This window comes from Borostomias antarcticus (assembly GCF_949987555.1).
Source record: "Borostomias antarcticus genome assembly, chromosome: 6".
Lineage (NCBI taxonomy): Eukaryota > Metazoa > Chordata > Actinopteri > Stomiiformes > Stomiidae > Borostomias > Borostomias antarcticus.
The window spans coordinates 8,904,636-8,922,668 of NC_140239.1; the positions used below are offsets into that span (position 1 = coordinate 8,904,636).

General features: G+C 44.6%; 1 protein-coding gene across 7 annotated transcripts in view; it reads left to right on the top strand.

Annotated features, from left to right (window-relative positions):
* Positions 1–2,066: 2,066 nt before the first annotated feature.
* Positions 2,067–18,033, top strand: part of camk2b1 (calcium/calmodulin-dependent protein kinase (CaM kinase) II beta 1) — a 73,091-nt gene continuing 57,124 nt past the window's right edge. For all 7 annotated transcript variants that reach the window (XM_084439691.1, XM_084439693.1, XM_084439690.1 and 4 more), the window contains exons 1-2: positions 2,067–2,323; positions 6,563–6,657. In XM_084439691.1, coding sequence (XP_084295817.1) covers positions 2,262–2,323; positions 6,563–6,657 — 157 coding nt within the window. In that variant the 5' untranslated portion in view covers positions 2,067–2,261. The remainder of the gene's footprint in view (positions 2,324–6,562; positions 6,658–18,033) is intronic.

Here is an 18,033-nt window from a genome sequence, read left to right on the forward strand (position 1 = left end):
CACATGAAAGATCACTACTGTATTAGCCATTATGCAATGTGAGGACACAACTAGTTGGTTACAGGAATCTGCTAATGCATGGAGACGTTTTTTATACAGAGCAGACGAGGCCTCATTTGTTTGACTGTTGTATAAATAATTTGGTGTTGTTGTACTCTGTGTGTGCGTGTGTGTGCGCGCGCGTGTGTGCGCGCGCATGTCGCGCTAATGTATCATCCCTGACTGTTGAGCCCTGCAGTCTTGTAAGGATTAAAACGTGTTCTTGATATGTTAATTTATTCTACTGTCATGGCAACTCTCTAATCCCTGCCTCAAATGTTGTGTGTGACTGTGTGTGTGTATGACAGAAAGAGAGAGAGAGAGAGTGTGTGTGTGTGTTCACAGCCTTCTGCTTTACAGAATAAAGGCTGACTGTAACTTTACCTAACCCTGTTCCATTTGTCATCTGTTTGCTGAGTGCAATGGAACCTAGAACTGGCCTACTGGTGACCTTGAGAAGACGGTGAACCCTAGAGTAGGCCTAGCCTACTGGTGACCTTGAGAAGACAGTGAACCCTAGAACAGGCCTACTGGTGACCTTGAGAAGACGGTGAACCCTAGAACTGGCCTATTGGTGACCTTGAGAAGACGGTGAACCCTAGAGTAGGCCTAGCCTACTGGTGACCTTGAGAAGATGGTGAACCCTAGAGCAGTCCTAGCCTACTGGTGACCTTGAGAAGACAGTCAACCCTAGAGTAGGCCTAGCCTACTGGTGACCTTGAGAAGATGGTGAACCCTAGAGCAGGCCTAGCCTACTGGTGACCTTGAGAAGATGGTGAACCCTAGAGCAGGCCTAGCCGACTGGTGACCTTGAGAAGATGGTGAACCCTAGAGCAGGCCTAGCCTACTGGTGACCTTGAGAAGATGGTGAACCCTAGAGCAGGCCAAGTCTACTGGTGACCTTGACAAGTCAGTGCTTTCCTGTCCTGAAGAGGAACGAAAGAAACACACACTGTCATCCACATACTAGTACAGTATCTCTATGAAAGCAGTTGAACACGAACGTCCACAGGGAAGCAAGATTGGCTGCGTTACAACTCATTTGTAACATGAAGTGGGAGCATGTCCCAATTAGTGGTACGGTAATGATGTGATCTGGAGCCGGAGAAGGTCACGGCGGTCCCGTCTAGGCGTTGCTGCTGCAGCACTTTGGAAGCGCGCTGAGCGGATCCCCACAGAGACATTGCTAATGGATCTAATTGGTGGCACATTATGTTGTAATAGTCCCCATTTAAGTAATGTGAGAGAGAGAGAGCATGCAGAGAACTGTGATGTTTCTCCATCTGAGACATGACTCATGGAAAATAATGGAATTCAATCCAGGTCAAGTTTGGTAGCACAACTGGAACATTCAATTTAAAAAATGTAAGGGCTGAGAACCGTAGGCTACATGTTTTGTAGCAAATGTTAAACTTGTTGCTTATTTTGTATTTTGAGGGGAAAACTGAGTGAATTATTTTGAATCTGGTCCAGGGCCTTTTAAGGTTTGTGGTTCTCGGTCAAAGCTTGTTGCTTTTCATCTGCCAAAACACACCCACCAAACACTTCCTGCAGTGTGACAGGAAATGGTTTTACAGAGCAACATGATTTGTTGATGTTGTTAGCAGGCCACAACCAGTTGTCGACGGTGCAGAAATATCTTCCAAATGTGTCATGTAATACACCCACTTGACTGAAAAAATGCTATCATGCATTCAATATAAGTGTTATTGCCAACATAGAATGGGTTTAATATTGCAATAAGTCTGCCATTAATTCATTGGTGTATTGCTATATGTGCATTAACGCATTTCATTGAGTGCCATACAGTAGAGCCTAATGCACAAAACACAAATAACCTCCCTCATAAATTTGCCCCTATTTGGAAGTACGTACTGTACCCGCGGGGAGGTGTGTGCTTACGTTACCCACGCACGCAGTTGCACGCTCTGTCCAATCGAGGGCAGCGGTGAGCGGTTTGGAATCGGGCTGCAGAGCCAAGCCGCGCGCGCTGGGGAGGGACGGAACGGTAACCAGATAGTGGGGGAGACGCGAGCAAGCTGCCACCTTGGTCGCTAGCCTTCCATATCAAACCTCTAATTTTCTCAACTACACACTCACTGCCTTTCAAGGGCTATCTTTGAGTGGGCGGCAACTCAACTATCGGACGCGCATTTTGAGAGGAATTTCATATCTACGGCGGACAGAGGCGCAGCCGTGAGACGACCACGCGAAGCGGAGACATGGCTACGACAACCTGTACACGATTCACGGACGAATTTCAGCTATACGAAGAGCTGGGAAAGTAAGCTTTTTCTTTCTCTTTGGAAGTTGAACTAATGTGTAAATGTAACGGTCCGTTTGCTTGTGCGAGTTTGTGTGTTTTGTTGGTGGTCTTTTTCTGGGTGACAGGAGCGCGAGGCAAGGGTGACAGCTCGCGCTCTCAAAATACGCTCTCTCTCTCTCTCTCTCTCTCTCTCTCTCTCTCTCTCTCTCTCTCTCTCTCTCTCTCTCTCCCTCTCCCTCTCTCTCTTGTGACACACACGGCCCTTGCCTTCTAGAAAAAGTATTGCGGTAGCTCAACCACCGCCAATGATAAGCTCTCCAAAAATGTGAAAACCTCGCGCTGGACACATTGTAGGGGAGGTACGCCCCTTTCCGCGCCGCCGCTCTGCCGCGCCTCTGCGCCCTGCTGCCTGCGGCGCAGCGGGAACAGTGACATTTCGAGCTGTCAAACAGCAGAGCGGCTGTTTGCTGTTTACTTTACAGGCCGTTATATCCGCTCTTGAACCACGTCTCGATGGGTGGAACTTCACACGGTTAGGGAGTGACTGCCTTGTGCTTCTCTGCCGCCTGACTGGCAGCGCTTTAACACTTTATGTCGGAATATCTTGATATAATTGTGAAAAGTGAAAATTATAATCTTCACTCTATGCTCGGATTCAAATCGCCCATAGCCTAACTATAAAGTTGTAGCCTAGTAGAAAAGTGTTGATTGTGAGTGACCTAGCTGCTGCATGGTACGTGGTTGTATTTAAGTAAACATGCGCAGACGTTACATTTTACTATGTGTAGCCTACATTACATCATTCTGCTAGCGATTAGTTAAAGCGTTTACACATGCCTGTTAGCCTATATAAGCTTGCTGGAGTCATCGGGCACAAAAGTAGGCCTATAGAAATCCTACTGAGAGACACAATCCTTCAAAATTTCCAATGGCCGTTCTTGAACAGTATCATTTATAAATGCTTGAGGATTGAATGCTTGAGGATTGATTGAGTTTACAGTAGCCTAGTAGGCCTACACCTGTCTTACCCTTTTACCCTGTGTCACAATTCTTTTGTTTTGTTGTTTACCATATTTGGTAAACAGCTTCCACATTCTAACTCATATTGCATATTGAAATCCAGGATTGATCAACATTATGTTGCGTGTGTGAGGGTGAGATCACACCAGCTGCCTCACATCCTCTCCAGTAAGATCCCTCTGAAGTGTGTGGGAGTTGGAGAGAGAGGATAATCTAGAACACAGCCAGAATCTCAGGGACAGAAAACACTACAGTAGGATGTATCTTACAAAGCAGGCTGTGGATTTAAGATCAGAAGGTGTAAGGATGGTTACGCATTGTAACCCCAGTTCTATGAGTGGAGAGAAGCCCCACACAAAGACTGCTGCTTACTGTCTGGGATGTTTACACTTCATAAAACAGACGTCACCTCCCAGAGTGTGAGATGGGTGGTGCTTCTGTCAGTGCGATCCAGTGTTGAGACTGGTTTGTGTGTGCGTGTGTGTGTGTGTGTGTGTGTGTTTGTATGACCTATATTTGTTGACTGGACGTATACAATACTGTGTGTGTGTGTGTGTCTGTATGTCTGTGTGAGAGTGTGTGTAGGTGTTTGGGCTGACAAAAGTTAATAATTGCGATTATTTGCCTGATATTGCGATTATTAAGTGTGATTAATATTTCACATTTTAAATACATTTTCTGTGGTGCCACTTACATAAAAAAAAAAAAAACAGAACAAAAATGTCTATCTGCTATCAGTGAAATTGCTCACAGTGCACTCAGCGGAACCCATGTGATTGGTCAGACAGCAGACACGCCCACAATCCATCTGCATGCCCCCAGCACACTTGATGCAAAACTGAATTATTAATCGCATTAATTGAGGCCTTTTGCGATTCGTTAATTGCAGACGTCATAATCGCGATTACGATTAATGCACAATTGATTGTGCAGCCCTAGTAGGCGTATGGGTGTATGTGCGTGTGTGAAAGGGTTTGTCTGTGTGTGTGTGTGCACTTAATCTCTACCTGTTTAACACACACTGCTGAGTGCCGAGCCATGTGAAAGCAGTGTGTATGTTTGTGTGGCTGTCTTATTACCCAGCAACCCCACAGCAGCTTGCTATGTGGGGAGAGGAGGAGAGAGCAAGGTTGGGGGGAGGGTGGAGGGGGGGAGGAGGTGAGGGAGGGTTGGTAATTGTAAATCACCTTAATTCCTCCAGAGACACCGGGCAGACATGTTCACTAATGAAGAGCACTTTGTTAACACCCAGATTCCCCAGCAGCTACAGAGATAAGCTGAGGTCCACCCTTCAGCTGGCCTCAGAGCCCGGCTCTGTTCATCTGGTGTTGGTGCTGTTGTTGTTGGAAGTGGTGGTGGGTTATGTGTTGAAATCTCCTACTCAAGGTCCTGGGTGTGTGTGTGTGTGTGTGTGTGTGTGTGTGTGTGTGTGTGTGTGTGTGTGTGTGTGTGCGTGCGCGCGCGTGTGTGTGTGCGCGCGCGTGTGCACGCGCATGTGTGTGTGTGAGACCCTCAGACACATGCCGAGGGTGTGTGTTTCATATCTGGGGTGATATATGTCTCTGCTTCGGCGTCTCCGGTCAGCTTGGCTCCCCTGAATGACCCCTGACCCCAGCCATGCCATTGGTCGGTCTATATTCACTCTGCATGACGCCAGCCACACCATTGGTCGGTCTATATTCACTCTGCCTGAGCCCAGCCACACCATTGGTCAGTCTATATTCACAATGCCTGACACGGTCTGTGTGTATGTATTCCTGGTCAGTCTATATTCACTCTGCCCAGGGATGGACAGAAGCAGCAGACTGCCTCCAGCCCAGCCTGAGGGTCGTCCGTGACGGTGTGAGCTGCGGTAGTTCGTTTCTCCACCATGTTGTGGAATGACATACTGTACGCGCCCTAGATGTGCAAGCAGGCTAGTGTAGCTCCTGTACTTCCTGTTGACTAGGATGAACCCGAGAGCCTTGGTGCCGCTGGCTACTCACTTTCTCAAGATACATTTCCTTCCTGTTTTTGGATGCGTGCAGGAAGCAGTTGTGTGAGTGTGGTTCGGGGGTTCTTTTTGAAGCTGGCGGTGTGAAAGCGTCCTGCCCGGGAGGGGAAGTGCAGAGAACAGATGCAGGGCTGCTCTAGACCCCAAGCTGGCTCTTTACTTGCTCAGAAATGCATAGATTAGGCCTCCTTCCTACCGGAGGAAACCTCTCATGTGTCGTGTGTGTCACACACTGACACACACACGTGCACATACACACACACACGTGCACACACACACACACACACACACACACATACTCATCAAACACATTATAGAATGTGCTGAGTGTGCATTGGAAGCCTGTTTCTATGTTCTATAAATGCACCCACAATTAGTGTGTGAGCTGGTGTGACAGGCCTGTTCAACGCTGGGCTTCGTGGGGGAACTGCTAGCTGGGCAGAAAACATAATCAGAAGAGACTTCCATGCTAACATATACTGTATAGCCATGCTAAATAATAGGCTTAAAGCTGCATGTGTTTTATGCGAATGAGCCTGTTAACTCCCATAGGCCCATAGAATAATGCCCTGTATTGCTGATTGGATCTCAGCACTAGGTGAACGCACACTTTGAACCAGGAATGGTCACACCCCCAAGCTTTTTTTGTTTTATGCTCTGGTGTCGATCTGACACCAAATTATAATAATTAATAACTGCTGTAGCAGAGCCAAACAGCAGTAAACAAAGATGTGGTTTTCGAAGAGGAGCTATATCACTAATCCCTTTCGATTTATCATAACAATATAGCAATATCTAAATTTAAAATCTTACAAGAATCTTACATTACTGTAGCTTTAAGTCACCTGAATGCTGGTTCCATTCGTTGCACTCACGTGTGCTTTAATAATGCAAGTTGCAGCTGTGTTAGGTTGCAATAACCCTGCACGTGGATTGTTGATTTCACTGTTAGCCAGTTGTACAGTTTGCATCAATCTGTAGCTTTAGGGTCCTCCTGGTTAGATGTACACACGACATATAGCAGAGGAACAACACTGTATGATGGTAGCCCTTCCTGCAGCTGAAAAGTCCAAATATCAGCCCTGAATCTCTGGGAATTCCTCTTTGGTCTACAGAAGACGTTAGGGTTCCCATACGGACAGTCGTTGGTTCGTCAAGTATCATACGAATAGAAGGGCTTGGCCTTTATGAAATGTCCTTGTGTTTTACAAGGAACTAATGTATTTTTCTGTCTGTGTTCCCAGGGGAGCGTTCTCGGTGGTGCGCAGATGTGTCAAGCTGTGCACGGGACAGGAGTACGCCGCCAAAATCATCAACACCAAAAAGCTTTCAGCCAGAGGTGAGTCGGCACAGTGCTGTCTCTCAAAGCTGGGCTCTCTACAGATGACGTATATCTGGCCAGCATCAGGATCAATAACCGCACCCCTCAGCGGGCCATCTACTCTGTGCAGAAGCCGAATGTGAATGTTTTCATCTAGAAGGTCCAGCGGTCCACGTCTCACCTTCTCCCCACAGCGAGCCCTGCTGATCAGTATCACAAGCCCTGAGGCCTTTCCTACTCACAGTCTCAATCTACCAGTTTCATAGTAAATCAGCTTCTAATGCCTGAGTCTGCCCCGGTGGAGATGTAGACCCAACCCTGGTGGGGGTAGTCATGTGTTGAGATATGATATACCGACTACCAGAGAGAGAGAGACTAGAATAGGCCAGAGGCCATCCTCGCGAAAGGGTTTTTAACTTCAAGTTTTGTTTTTGCCTGACTAAATAAAGGTTAAATGAAAATAAGTGAATTCTTCCCGTAGTCCCAACTATGGTTAGAGATTCAATGTAGTCCTTGGCTTTAAATTATGAAGACCACTCGTAATTCTCAGGTAGGTAGGTAGGTCAGGTAAAAAATTAAAAAATCCTACACGTGCTGGAGAAAGCTGCCGATTGCTTTGAATCTTCCTGTTACTGTATCATGCAGTGTGTGTGTGTTGTGCGTAACATGAATTGCGTCAGTCGTCAAACCGCCCTTATTTCCAGTCGAGAAGTGGTTTTAGCTGGGTTGACTGACTAGCCTCCTAACGTTACTTAGTCTACTGAATCAGGGGTGCAGAGAATATGGCTCGAGAATAAGGAGGGAGTCATGTTCTGTAATCTGTAGTGTGTGTCATCTTCACTCAAAGGAAAAGCGTGGCAATTCCCTTTGCTGTCGGCAGTACAACCATGAAACTCGAGAGCATTGTGTTCAGTGAGAGCTCCAAAGTCACTGCGATTGCATGACTGTGTCCAAGGCACAGTCTCTGCCCCTCCAGGCTGCCCTACAGTAAAGGCACTCACACAATTATCTGAAGCTACTGCTCGGAAGATGATGATACTTTTTTGAAATGTGCACGCCGTGGCCAAGAAAGCAAGGCCATACACTGACTTCTAATGATTAAGTTGTGTTTTATAGCGTTAAACATTGCCCACCAAGGACCATGGTTGTATGTTTTGTTAGCTAGCTATACTGTAAGTTGGCAAACATTTCGGTAGCTAGAGTTAGCTACTTGTTGGTAGCCTGGCTAGGGTTAGCTACAAGTTAGCTAGCATTAGCTCTTTTAGCTAACTCTAGCGAGGACACCACTTCGTAGCAGGAAAGGAGGGGGGGGGGGGTCGCTTTGAGAGGGTCGTGGAACTGTGACTCTGAAGAAGACTGAACAAGCTAATCTGGACATATTACTGTTGTTAGGCTACTTGTTATTGCACTACATGTTGTTAGCCTACTTGTTATTCCTCTACACTGTAATTGGTATACTCAAACTCCTTAATAAATTATCCTTCTTGCAATATTTCTGCATACAGTTCATGTTACTACTATTATTACTGCACACTACTATAATATTGTTTGAGAATTACTATTGAGCATCTTGGCAAATGGCAGTAGTAAAAAAGCGCTTTTTTATTTTGGTCTGGTAAAAAATCGATTTGTCTTGTAAATGTTTTAATCTACCAGACAGTTGGCAGGTAAGCCAAAAAGTAAAATGTTACCCCTGACTGACCCTGAAAGGCCTTGCTTTGCAGAAGGCCTACATGGACGACACTATATTAACATATTATCCACTAAACATATCCATACGTTATTATTAGGGCTGTCAAACGATAAAAATCAAATGAATTACATGATCTGTAATTAATTAATCGCTATCAATTGCAAATTGATCCTATATCAGTTTTTTGCTGGCAAAAGCCCCCAAATGAAGATATTTCCAAAGACCTTTCTGACCTGTCAATCACGCGGAGAATAATAACCAATAAGGTTGCTTGATGTCCCACAAAAAAAGCTTGTCCCGCGTTGTGTTCATAGATTAAACATTAGTTTGAAGAAAATGGTTCTTAAAACATACAGAAAACCGTCCTGCAGGCTGCTGTAGAAAACACGCTGTTATAAGAAAACAAGCTGCACGATACTCCACACCTCCCTCCACACGTCAGTTTACAGCAGCGGCGACACAAAAAGCTACAAAGACGTTAGGTTCTTGATGTACAGTAGCTAATTAGCCCATAGCTAGTAGTTACCAAATTATTCTCACAGGGTTATTTTCTAAGGATGGATGCCACTAACTTACTCACCCTGCTTTACATGTGCAGTTAGACTCCACGATTTTGTCCTGATGAATTTGGAGTTTGTGAGGTGTTTGTGCCTTCTGCATTGCCAACACCTAGCATCAACTTGTATGTTGACACCTGTTCTGTCCGAAATCCAAATCTCATGGATATATCCTTGTGTAAAATACTGTAGTTCAGGCCTTTGCTACTGGGGCTGACAACTACAGTATTAACATGTTTAGCATTGAAATGATAAGTTAAGCATCTGGGAGTTTTTTTTTTTAAAGAAAACTTTCCTTTGAGTGGGCAATGCAAAGTGATTATCCGCCTCCTCAAGTGTGTTTGAAGGCAATGATACTTTTGCGTGACACACAACGTAGTCTACGGGGTCATTCAGGTCCAAATTAAGTTTGTTGCTTCAATAATGTTAAATCAAGCAATGATGCGGCAACTGTACTGTACCACCTACAGCTGGACGAAATCGATGAATGCGATTAATTTGCGGTAAATTTTAATGTTTGCAGAATTTATTGATCTAATTAACCTGTTAAATTGACAACCCTAGTTATTATCCATTAAAAGGGAACAATGGCCAGTTGTTAAAAATTGATATTATTCTGGAGGCTGTATAACTCGATGGAAAAACACTGCAACCTGCTCATGCGGCAGCAGATTGTTGGGCAGAATGTGCCCGCAGAAAGATGACACAGTTTCTCCGTCTTCTGAGTGGTTATTGTTGCTACAGAATAGTTTCAGAAAGTGACAGCATTTTTATTTGAATTGCAAAAGTAGTTGAAATTCGATACTCCATTCATTTCACCGTTGGGAATCAGGAGCTGTTTAATTTGATGACGCAGCCACCTACTGGTTTCCTGGCGTGTCTGAACAACCTGCGGGTGTGTGAGTAGGTTGCGGTTTTTTTCCCATTGAGTTACAGTATATAGCCTCCAGAATAATATCTATTTTTAATTAATGCCCATTGTTCCCCTTTAATCATATCCCATTCATCAATGCAGCTTGGATTAAATCTCCTCTATACAGCTGCTTAGTGTGAATGTTCTCACCTAGCAGGTCCGCCACCTCGCACCCTCTCATTGCAATGATGAGGCATGGTCATCAGTATCAGTAAGCCTTCTATTCAAAGCTGAGGCTTCCGGCCCACAATGCATCACTGGACGCTCCTCACGCCTCCCAGTGCCCCAGTGGACATTGAAGCTCCGCCCCTCGCTGATTCTGCTCTGCATGGTGGCTACAGCTGCACACTGGTAGACCTCAGACAGACAGAGGGACAGACAGTATAGTAGATAGACAGACAGACAGACAGCCTAGTAGTCAGACAGACAGACTAGTAGACAGACAGACATACAGACTAGTAGTGAGACAGACAGACAGACAAACAGACAGGCTAGTAGTCAGACAGACAGACAGACAGACAGACAGACAGACTAGTAGTCAGACAGACAGTCAGGCTATTAGACAGACGGACAGACATGATGAGGGGGTGGCTAGGAGAGTGAGGAGGAGGAGGAGGAGGAGGATGGGAGAGAAGGGGTTCCTTTAGGAACTGTAAAGCCTGAAGCTGACTGTGTGCTACTGATGCATGCTGGGACTGTATTTCTCACTACAATCTCTATCTCTCTGTAGAAAACTCCCTGTTCAAATGAACAAATTGCATTTACACTCACATTACATGACATTACATTTATATTTCACATTTACATTCCAGTCATTTAGCGGATGCTTTTATTCAAAGGGACTTACATTCAAAGTACATTTGTCTAGAGTAAGTGAACCGACTGTACGTCCCAGTCATTGTCAGTTTAGTTTCTATTAAAGTGAGCGTGTGGGGTCAGGATAGTAGTGGTTTCTTCTGTAGTTCAGATTCCTGTGGGCTGGTAGTCGAGCTCTGCTTTAATCAATATTTGATGTGCAGACTGATTCGATTGACGGGTAGAGTAAGGGGGTTGCCTGTCTTAGCCACTTGTGTCACTGGCTGGTGTGTTCGCTACTGCGGGTTCCTAATGTACTGTATGATGCTGTATAAAGCCGTAGAAGAGAGAGAAAACGAGATAGAGAGAGACACAGAGGTGGAGAGAGACAGAGAGTGAGCGAGAGGCCTAGAAAGAGAGACAGAGAGAGAGACAGATAGAGAGAGAGACAGAGATAGACACACAGACTTACACTGTAGGCCTGGATTACACTAGCGCAAAGGTCCATGGCTACGTTTTTGAATGAGGAAAACGATCTGTGATTACATGCGAAATTGCAAACGCATATCACACCACCATTAAAGATTTGATTTACGAGTTTGAGCTACAGCAATCAAGGGTGTATATTTCTTGGTTATTAGCATAGTCTATAATATTGTGAGTTTAAAATGCAGCTGTCGAGCCATCCAACCAACGCCAACAGTCACCAACAAATACATTTCCATCCCCAACAAATACCTTTCCATCCCTGTTTGTGTTCCATGTCTGGTGCGTGTTGCACACGTGAACACCAAAAAGGGATTTCCAGGCGTGCATATGGTTCAAATAATAATCTTCTTTATATGAATTTGTCGTTATGCAGATACAGAAAACAGCACACACACACACACACATCACTTGTGCAGCAGTGACATAGCTAGTACAATGCATGCTGTCTGGGTCTACCGACGCACTTGCACTCTCTAAACAGAGTTCGCTCATGAACTTGAATTAAACTTCAAATGTCGACAAACAGGATCATTCTTAAAACACACTAAAACTAATAACATTCTTGAAACACTCACACTGATATTCTGCACCTTCACAACTCCTAGTAGGATACACACGGGTACCTGGCTAACTTCTGTGTTGCTACACTAGTTACTGCACACATAAAATAGACATAAAATAAACTGATTATAAGGACTATATATTGGAGCATTTGGACTGAATTAGATTATTGAATAGAGAATATTATTCAAAAAGAAAAGGGCAGGAGAGCTGGGAAGTTCAGACAGGTGTGATGAAGGAGCTATTTGGTCGGGAACACAGACTGAGCTGGGGAGCCTACCCACGTGTATAGCGGCATATCACAATAAAGTCTTTTTAATTTTTTGCTTGTTACTTTTTTTGAAGAGAGAATATTATTATTTGAAGTGTCTACTCTTGTTTGGGTTATGATATGAAATATCTACTTTTTGGGTGGAACCTGTAGGCTAAGCATTTAATACAGTTTAAGTTATATCCTACATTATTATCCCCTTCTGTTTTTTGCGTGACTCCTGTTATTCTTATTCCCAAATTTATATTGACTATAGTATCCACTAAGATAGGCTACTATATAACTCAAACTCGTAAATCCCGTTTGATTGGTTTAATGTGAAGTGAACATAGCGTTACAGTGTAGCCCTATCAGTGTAGCCCTATTCCTATCGTTAGGGCTGCACGATTATGAAAAAAATTAATAATTGCGATTATTTGCTTCAAAATGGTAATTGCGATTAATATTTGCGATTAATATTTAATAGCCTATATAATATTAATATATAATAACCAAAATGCTCCCAAATCACGGACGTTGATCCCTTTCTTGCTACTAACTCACTGACCTCGTTTTCGCTCATTTTTTCACTACTCATTGTGACACTGGTCTTGACCTACTGCTATCTGTCTTCTCAGTGAAATTGCTGCGCACAGCGCACTCAGCGGGAACACATGTGATTGGTCAGACAGCATAAGCGCCTGTGATTCGTCCGTGTAGTCCTAGCACACTCAATTCAAAGCAAAATTATTAATTGTGGCCTTTTGCGATTAGTTAATCGCGGAGGTCATAATCGCGATTTCGATTAATTCACGATTAATTGTGCAGCCCTACCTATCGTATTTACAAAAGCCTCCGGATCTGCCTATCACACTAGAACGCAGCTCCGGATTTCGACTTCTAAAACGTAGCTCCGGCCGTATCGATCCACCTCCGGGTTAGAGCTTCATTTTGGCCGTGGTAGTGTAATTGCTAGCGGCAAACGTGGGTCTTTTTCAGGAAAAACGTAGTAGTGTAATTGGGGTCAGAGAAAAAGGCTGTGCTTAGGGGAGGGCTGTGTAGCTGTGGCTGGTCTGCTACGTTAGTCCTCTCCTAACTGTGGGTATAAAGACGTGTTCATGATTGTGTCCACCTCTCAGAGTCTCGTCCTGTAGGATCTTGTGTTGTCCTAAGAAACAAGCATGTGGTCCTTTAGGGATTTTACGAACGTTAACTCAACATGTTTACAACCACCACATTTTTTTCTTTTTCACAGAAGCTGTCTTGTTGAGAGAGAGGGGGGGGTAGAGAGAGAGATAGAGAGAGAGGGATAAAGAAAGGGATAGAGAGAGAGCAGAGAGCAGGAGGGATAGAGAGAGAAAGAGAGAGAGGGAAAGCAAGAGTGGAGGGAGGGAGAGAGAGAGGGGGGAGGGATATGGAGAGGGAAGGAGAGAGAGGGAGATATATAGAGAGGGAGAGAAAAAGAGTGAAGGATATAGAGAGGGAGAGAGAGAGAGATAAAGATAGAGGAGGGTCAGGAGAGAGAAGGCACCCCAGGCACTTGGCAGCTGTGGACCATGCGTCTGTGCGCCTACATGCCTTAAGCACGGGACTCTCATCTGACCCACACACACACACAGGCACACACACACACACACACACTGACTCTCTCACACACACACACACACACACACACACACACACACACACACACACACACACACACACGCACACACACACACACACTGACTCACAAACACACACACCCACACACACACACTGGCTCACACACAGGCACACACTCTCATACACACACACACACACACACACACACACACACACACACATACAGTAGACATACACACACACACAGAGGCAGAGGATCTAACACTCTAATGCAGTGAGTGAGGCAACGGCTGGTCAGATTAATACTTTAGTTTCTGTACTACAGTAACTGGACCTGATCTGACCTCTCCTAGGAGCTTGTGGACAGCCTGCTGGGCCTCTAAGGCCTTGGCCTCACTAGTCCCTCAGAAAAACACTGGTAAATGAGCAGTGTCGGTTTGGATTTGAATAGGTATGTAGAAGGAGGCTGAGAGATTTCTGACAACTGACTGACTGTCTGTCTGACTCGGTTGCTGTCGTTGGTTAAACGGATGGCGCCTCCGTCAGTCCGTCCGTCTGGCAAACGGGGGGTTTCCATTCAGAGTGAACTGAATTCTGGGATACGGAGAAGACCACTGTGGCAGCCGGGTCCTGGAGACGCTGCGATGAATCATGTACAGTAGCGTCACGGCGATACTCCAATTCAAATCTCTAGAGACGTGACATCACATACCATGTATGCCCTAGCCTGGTGAGTGTTTGTGTGTGTGTGTGTGTGTGTGCATGCTAACTTTAGGCCTGTGTGTGTGCCACCAAGCAGTGAAAGGTTAGAAGGTTGTTTCAGAGACGTGTGTATAAAAAGGCTCGAGTTCTGTTCTGTTGCTGTTCCTGTGTTCAGTCCTCTCTAACGTTACCATTCCTGTGTTCAGTTCTGTTCCTGTGTTCAGTCCTCTCTAACGTTACCATTCCTGTGTTCAGTTCTGTTCCTGTGTTCAGTCCTCTCTAACGTTACCATTCCTGTGTTCAGTTCTGTTCCTGTGTTCAGTCCTCTCTAATGTTGCTGTTCCTCTGTTCAGTTCTGTTTTTGTATTCAGTTCTGTTCCTGTGTTCAGTTCTCTCTAACGTTACTATTCCTGTGTTCAGTTCTGTTCCTGTGTTCAGTTCTGTTCCTGTGTTCAGTTCTGTTCCTGTGTTCAGTTCTGTTCCTGTGTTCAGCTCTCTAACGTTACTATTCCTGTGTTCGACTGTATTCAGTGCTGTTCCTGTGTTCAGCTCTCTAACATTACTATTCCTGTGTTCAGTTCTGTTCCTGTGTTCAGTTCTGTTCCTGTGTTCAGTTCTGTTCCTGTGCTCAGTTCTCTCTAACGTTGCTGTTCCTGTGTTCGGTGTCAGATCTCAGCCCTAGTTCTCTGTCTGGCTGAGACCCAGCTGTGGCTGTCCACAGGGGCAAGTTGTTATGGAGGTGTGTATAGGTCCACGGTGGCAGACGAGGGGTTAATGTCAGGGGGGCCCAGGGGTGGGGCTGCTGGCGGGGCCCCCAGCCAATCAGAGAGCTTGTTTATTGACGTGGCTGCTGGACAGGGTTGCTGGGGGTCAGCTATTTGGCCAATATATTCTCAATGGGAATATGAGACAGTGACTTAGGAGGTGGTAGAGATAGGTGTGTGTGTGTGCGTGTGCGGGGGTGTGTGTGTGCCATTTCAGAATCACCTGCAATGCAGTGGTGACCTGGATTTACTGTCCCTGCATAGTGTGCTTGTCAGGTTTGAACTGTGGGTCAATGTCACATCATGAGGACAGGTTTGAACTGTGGGTCAATGTCACATCATGAGGACAGGTTTGAACTGTGGGTCAATGTCACATCATGAGGACAGGTTTGGACTGTGGGATAATGTCACATTGTGTGGACAGGTTTGAACTGTGGGTCAATGTCACATCATGAGGACAGGTTTGGACTGTGGGATAATGTCACATTGTGTGGACAGGTTTGAACTGTGGGTTAGTGTCACATTGTGAGGGACTGGATCAGAGTTAATGCCCAAAATGTTTAGATGGAAACAGATTTTTCAAATAAATTCTGACATAGCGAACATTCAACGCACGTGAAGCTGTTTCCTCTGCTGTCATAGTACCGCCTTCGCTGCATTAGATTCATTGCATTTCTTTGTAGTCTTTGTTTCTGGGAAGCATGGAAACATGGCCAATACTTGGGGGCATGATGCACTGTCACTAAGGAGCTTTCAGAACAAAAACACATTGCTAACTACTATGCAATTCACTAAAGGCTATGATATGATCTTGGCCAGCTGATTATAACTTTATTTATTTTTATTTTTTGCCAACCTTCAAAAGTAAAATTCACTTGACATTTTATGGAAACCTAGCTAGTATCACACCATGAGGGACTGTGTCAATATCACACCATGAGGACAGGTTTGGACTGGGTCAGTAGGGGTGCTCGAAAATAATTGATTCTTGAAAGGATCACGATTCTGAATGCCACGATTCCTTGAACTCCCAAGAATTGATTCTTCTTCTTTTTTTTCCTCTCTCTTTCCTGAGCACTTTGACTTGAGAAATATTTTAATGTTTTATTTAAGTTCAGCAAACTAACTGTGAATTGAGAAATACTTTACTTGTTTTATTAAAGTTCAGCATGGTCACTGACTGAATTGAGAAATACTGGAAGTTTAAAGTTCATGACTGTTATACTTGAGAGGCTGAATGTCAAGTTCAGCATGCCACTAATAAATTTGACTTTTTTGGTCTTAGACTTGCCTTCGTGTGCTATTGCAATATAAAACTACATAATATTATACCCTTTATTCTGCTATATTCCACTTTCTTAGCACACATCGGACTGGAGTAGATCCTAAAATCCGTCTTTGTAGAAAATCAATTGAGAATTGAGAATCGATTCAAGGTTCTGGAATCGAGAATCGTTGGAATCGAGAATCGATTCTGGAATCGGATCGTGACCCCAGGAATCGGAATTGGATCAGATCGTGGCTTAGTGGAATCGGTGCACCCCTATGGGTCAGTGTCACACTGTGTGGGACTGGGTCAATGTCACATTGTGAGGGACTGGGTCATTGTCACCCTGTGAGGACAGATATCATCTGCCATCATCTCCTGTGTTGAGAGCTTCACACCCCTCATGTTGTCTTTAACAGGGAAAGCGTAGGTCTGACCAGGAAGGTCCTAAGGTGGTAACAAATACAAACTGGTACTAGGGCTGCACGATTATGACAAAAGATAATAAATGTGATTATTTGCTTCAAAATGGTAATTGCGATTAATAATTGTGATTAATATTTAATATATAATATTCATATAACCAAAATGCTCCCAAATCACGGACATTGATCCCTTTCTTGCTACTAACTCACTGACCTCGTTTTTGCTAATTTCTTCACTACTCATGGCTGCAGGTACTCTTGTGACACTTGTCTTGACCTACTGCTATCTGTCTTCTCAGTGAAATTGCTATGCACAGCGCACTCAGCGGGAACGCATGTGATTGGTCAGACAGCATAAGCGCCTGTGATTCGTCCATGTAGTCCTAGCACACTCAAAAAAAGCAAAATTATTAATCACATTAATTGCGGCCTTTTGCAATTAGTTAATTGCGGAGGTCATAATCGCGATTTCGATAAATTCACGATTAATTGTGCAGCCCTAACTGGTACTGTTAACAACTCACTGTTATGCCTTTGATTTGTGGAGTCGTCTCTCCTATCCTCCTCTCTCCTCTGCTCCTCTCTCCCCACCTTTCCTCCTCTCTCTCTCTCTCTCTCTCTCTCCCTCTCTCTCTCACACACACACACACACACACTCATTCACCTCCTCCTTCTCCTCTCATCTCATCTCTTATTTACGGTGCTGCGTCACAGAAAGACCAGACATGGCATAGCTGCCTTGCTGTCACACACACACACACACACACACACACACACACACACACACATACACACACACACACACACACACACACTCCATCCATCCAGAAATATATTACAGTGTAGTATGGGGGTCTATGAAAAATGACTATCTGTATAGTATAGTATAGTATAGAATAGAATAGAACATAATAGAATAGAATATGAATACTGTAATAAAATACAGACAAATTGTTCTGTCAAGCCTCGGGCTCAGGCCATACTAAGGCTGTGTGGTGCTGTGGTGTTCTACAGGTTCTTGACATACTGAAGCTGTGTTGTGGTGGTGGTGTTGTATTAAGGCTACGTGTTGTTGTTGTGGTGTTGTATTAAGGCTGTGTGTTGTTGTTGTGGTGTTGTATTAAGGCTGTGTGTTGTTGTTGTGGTGTTGTATTAAGGCTACGTGTTGTTGTTGTGGTGTTGTATTAAGGCTGTGTGTTGTTGTTGTGGTGTTGTATTAAGGCTGTGTGTTGTTGTTGTTGTTGTGGTGTTGTATTAAGGCTACGTGTTGTTGTTGTGGTGTTGTATTAAGGCTGTGTGTTGTTGTTGTGGTGTTGTATTAAGGCTGTGTGTTGTTGTTGTTGTGGTGTTGTATTAAGGCTACGTGTTGTTGT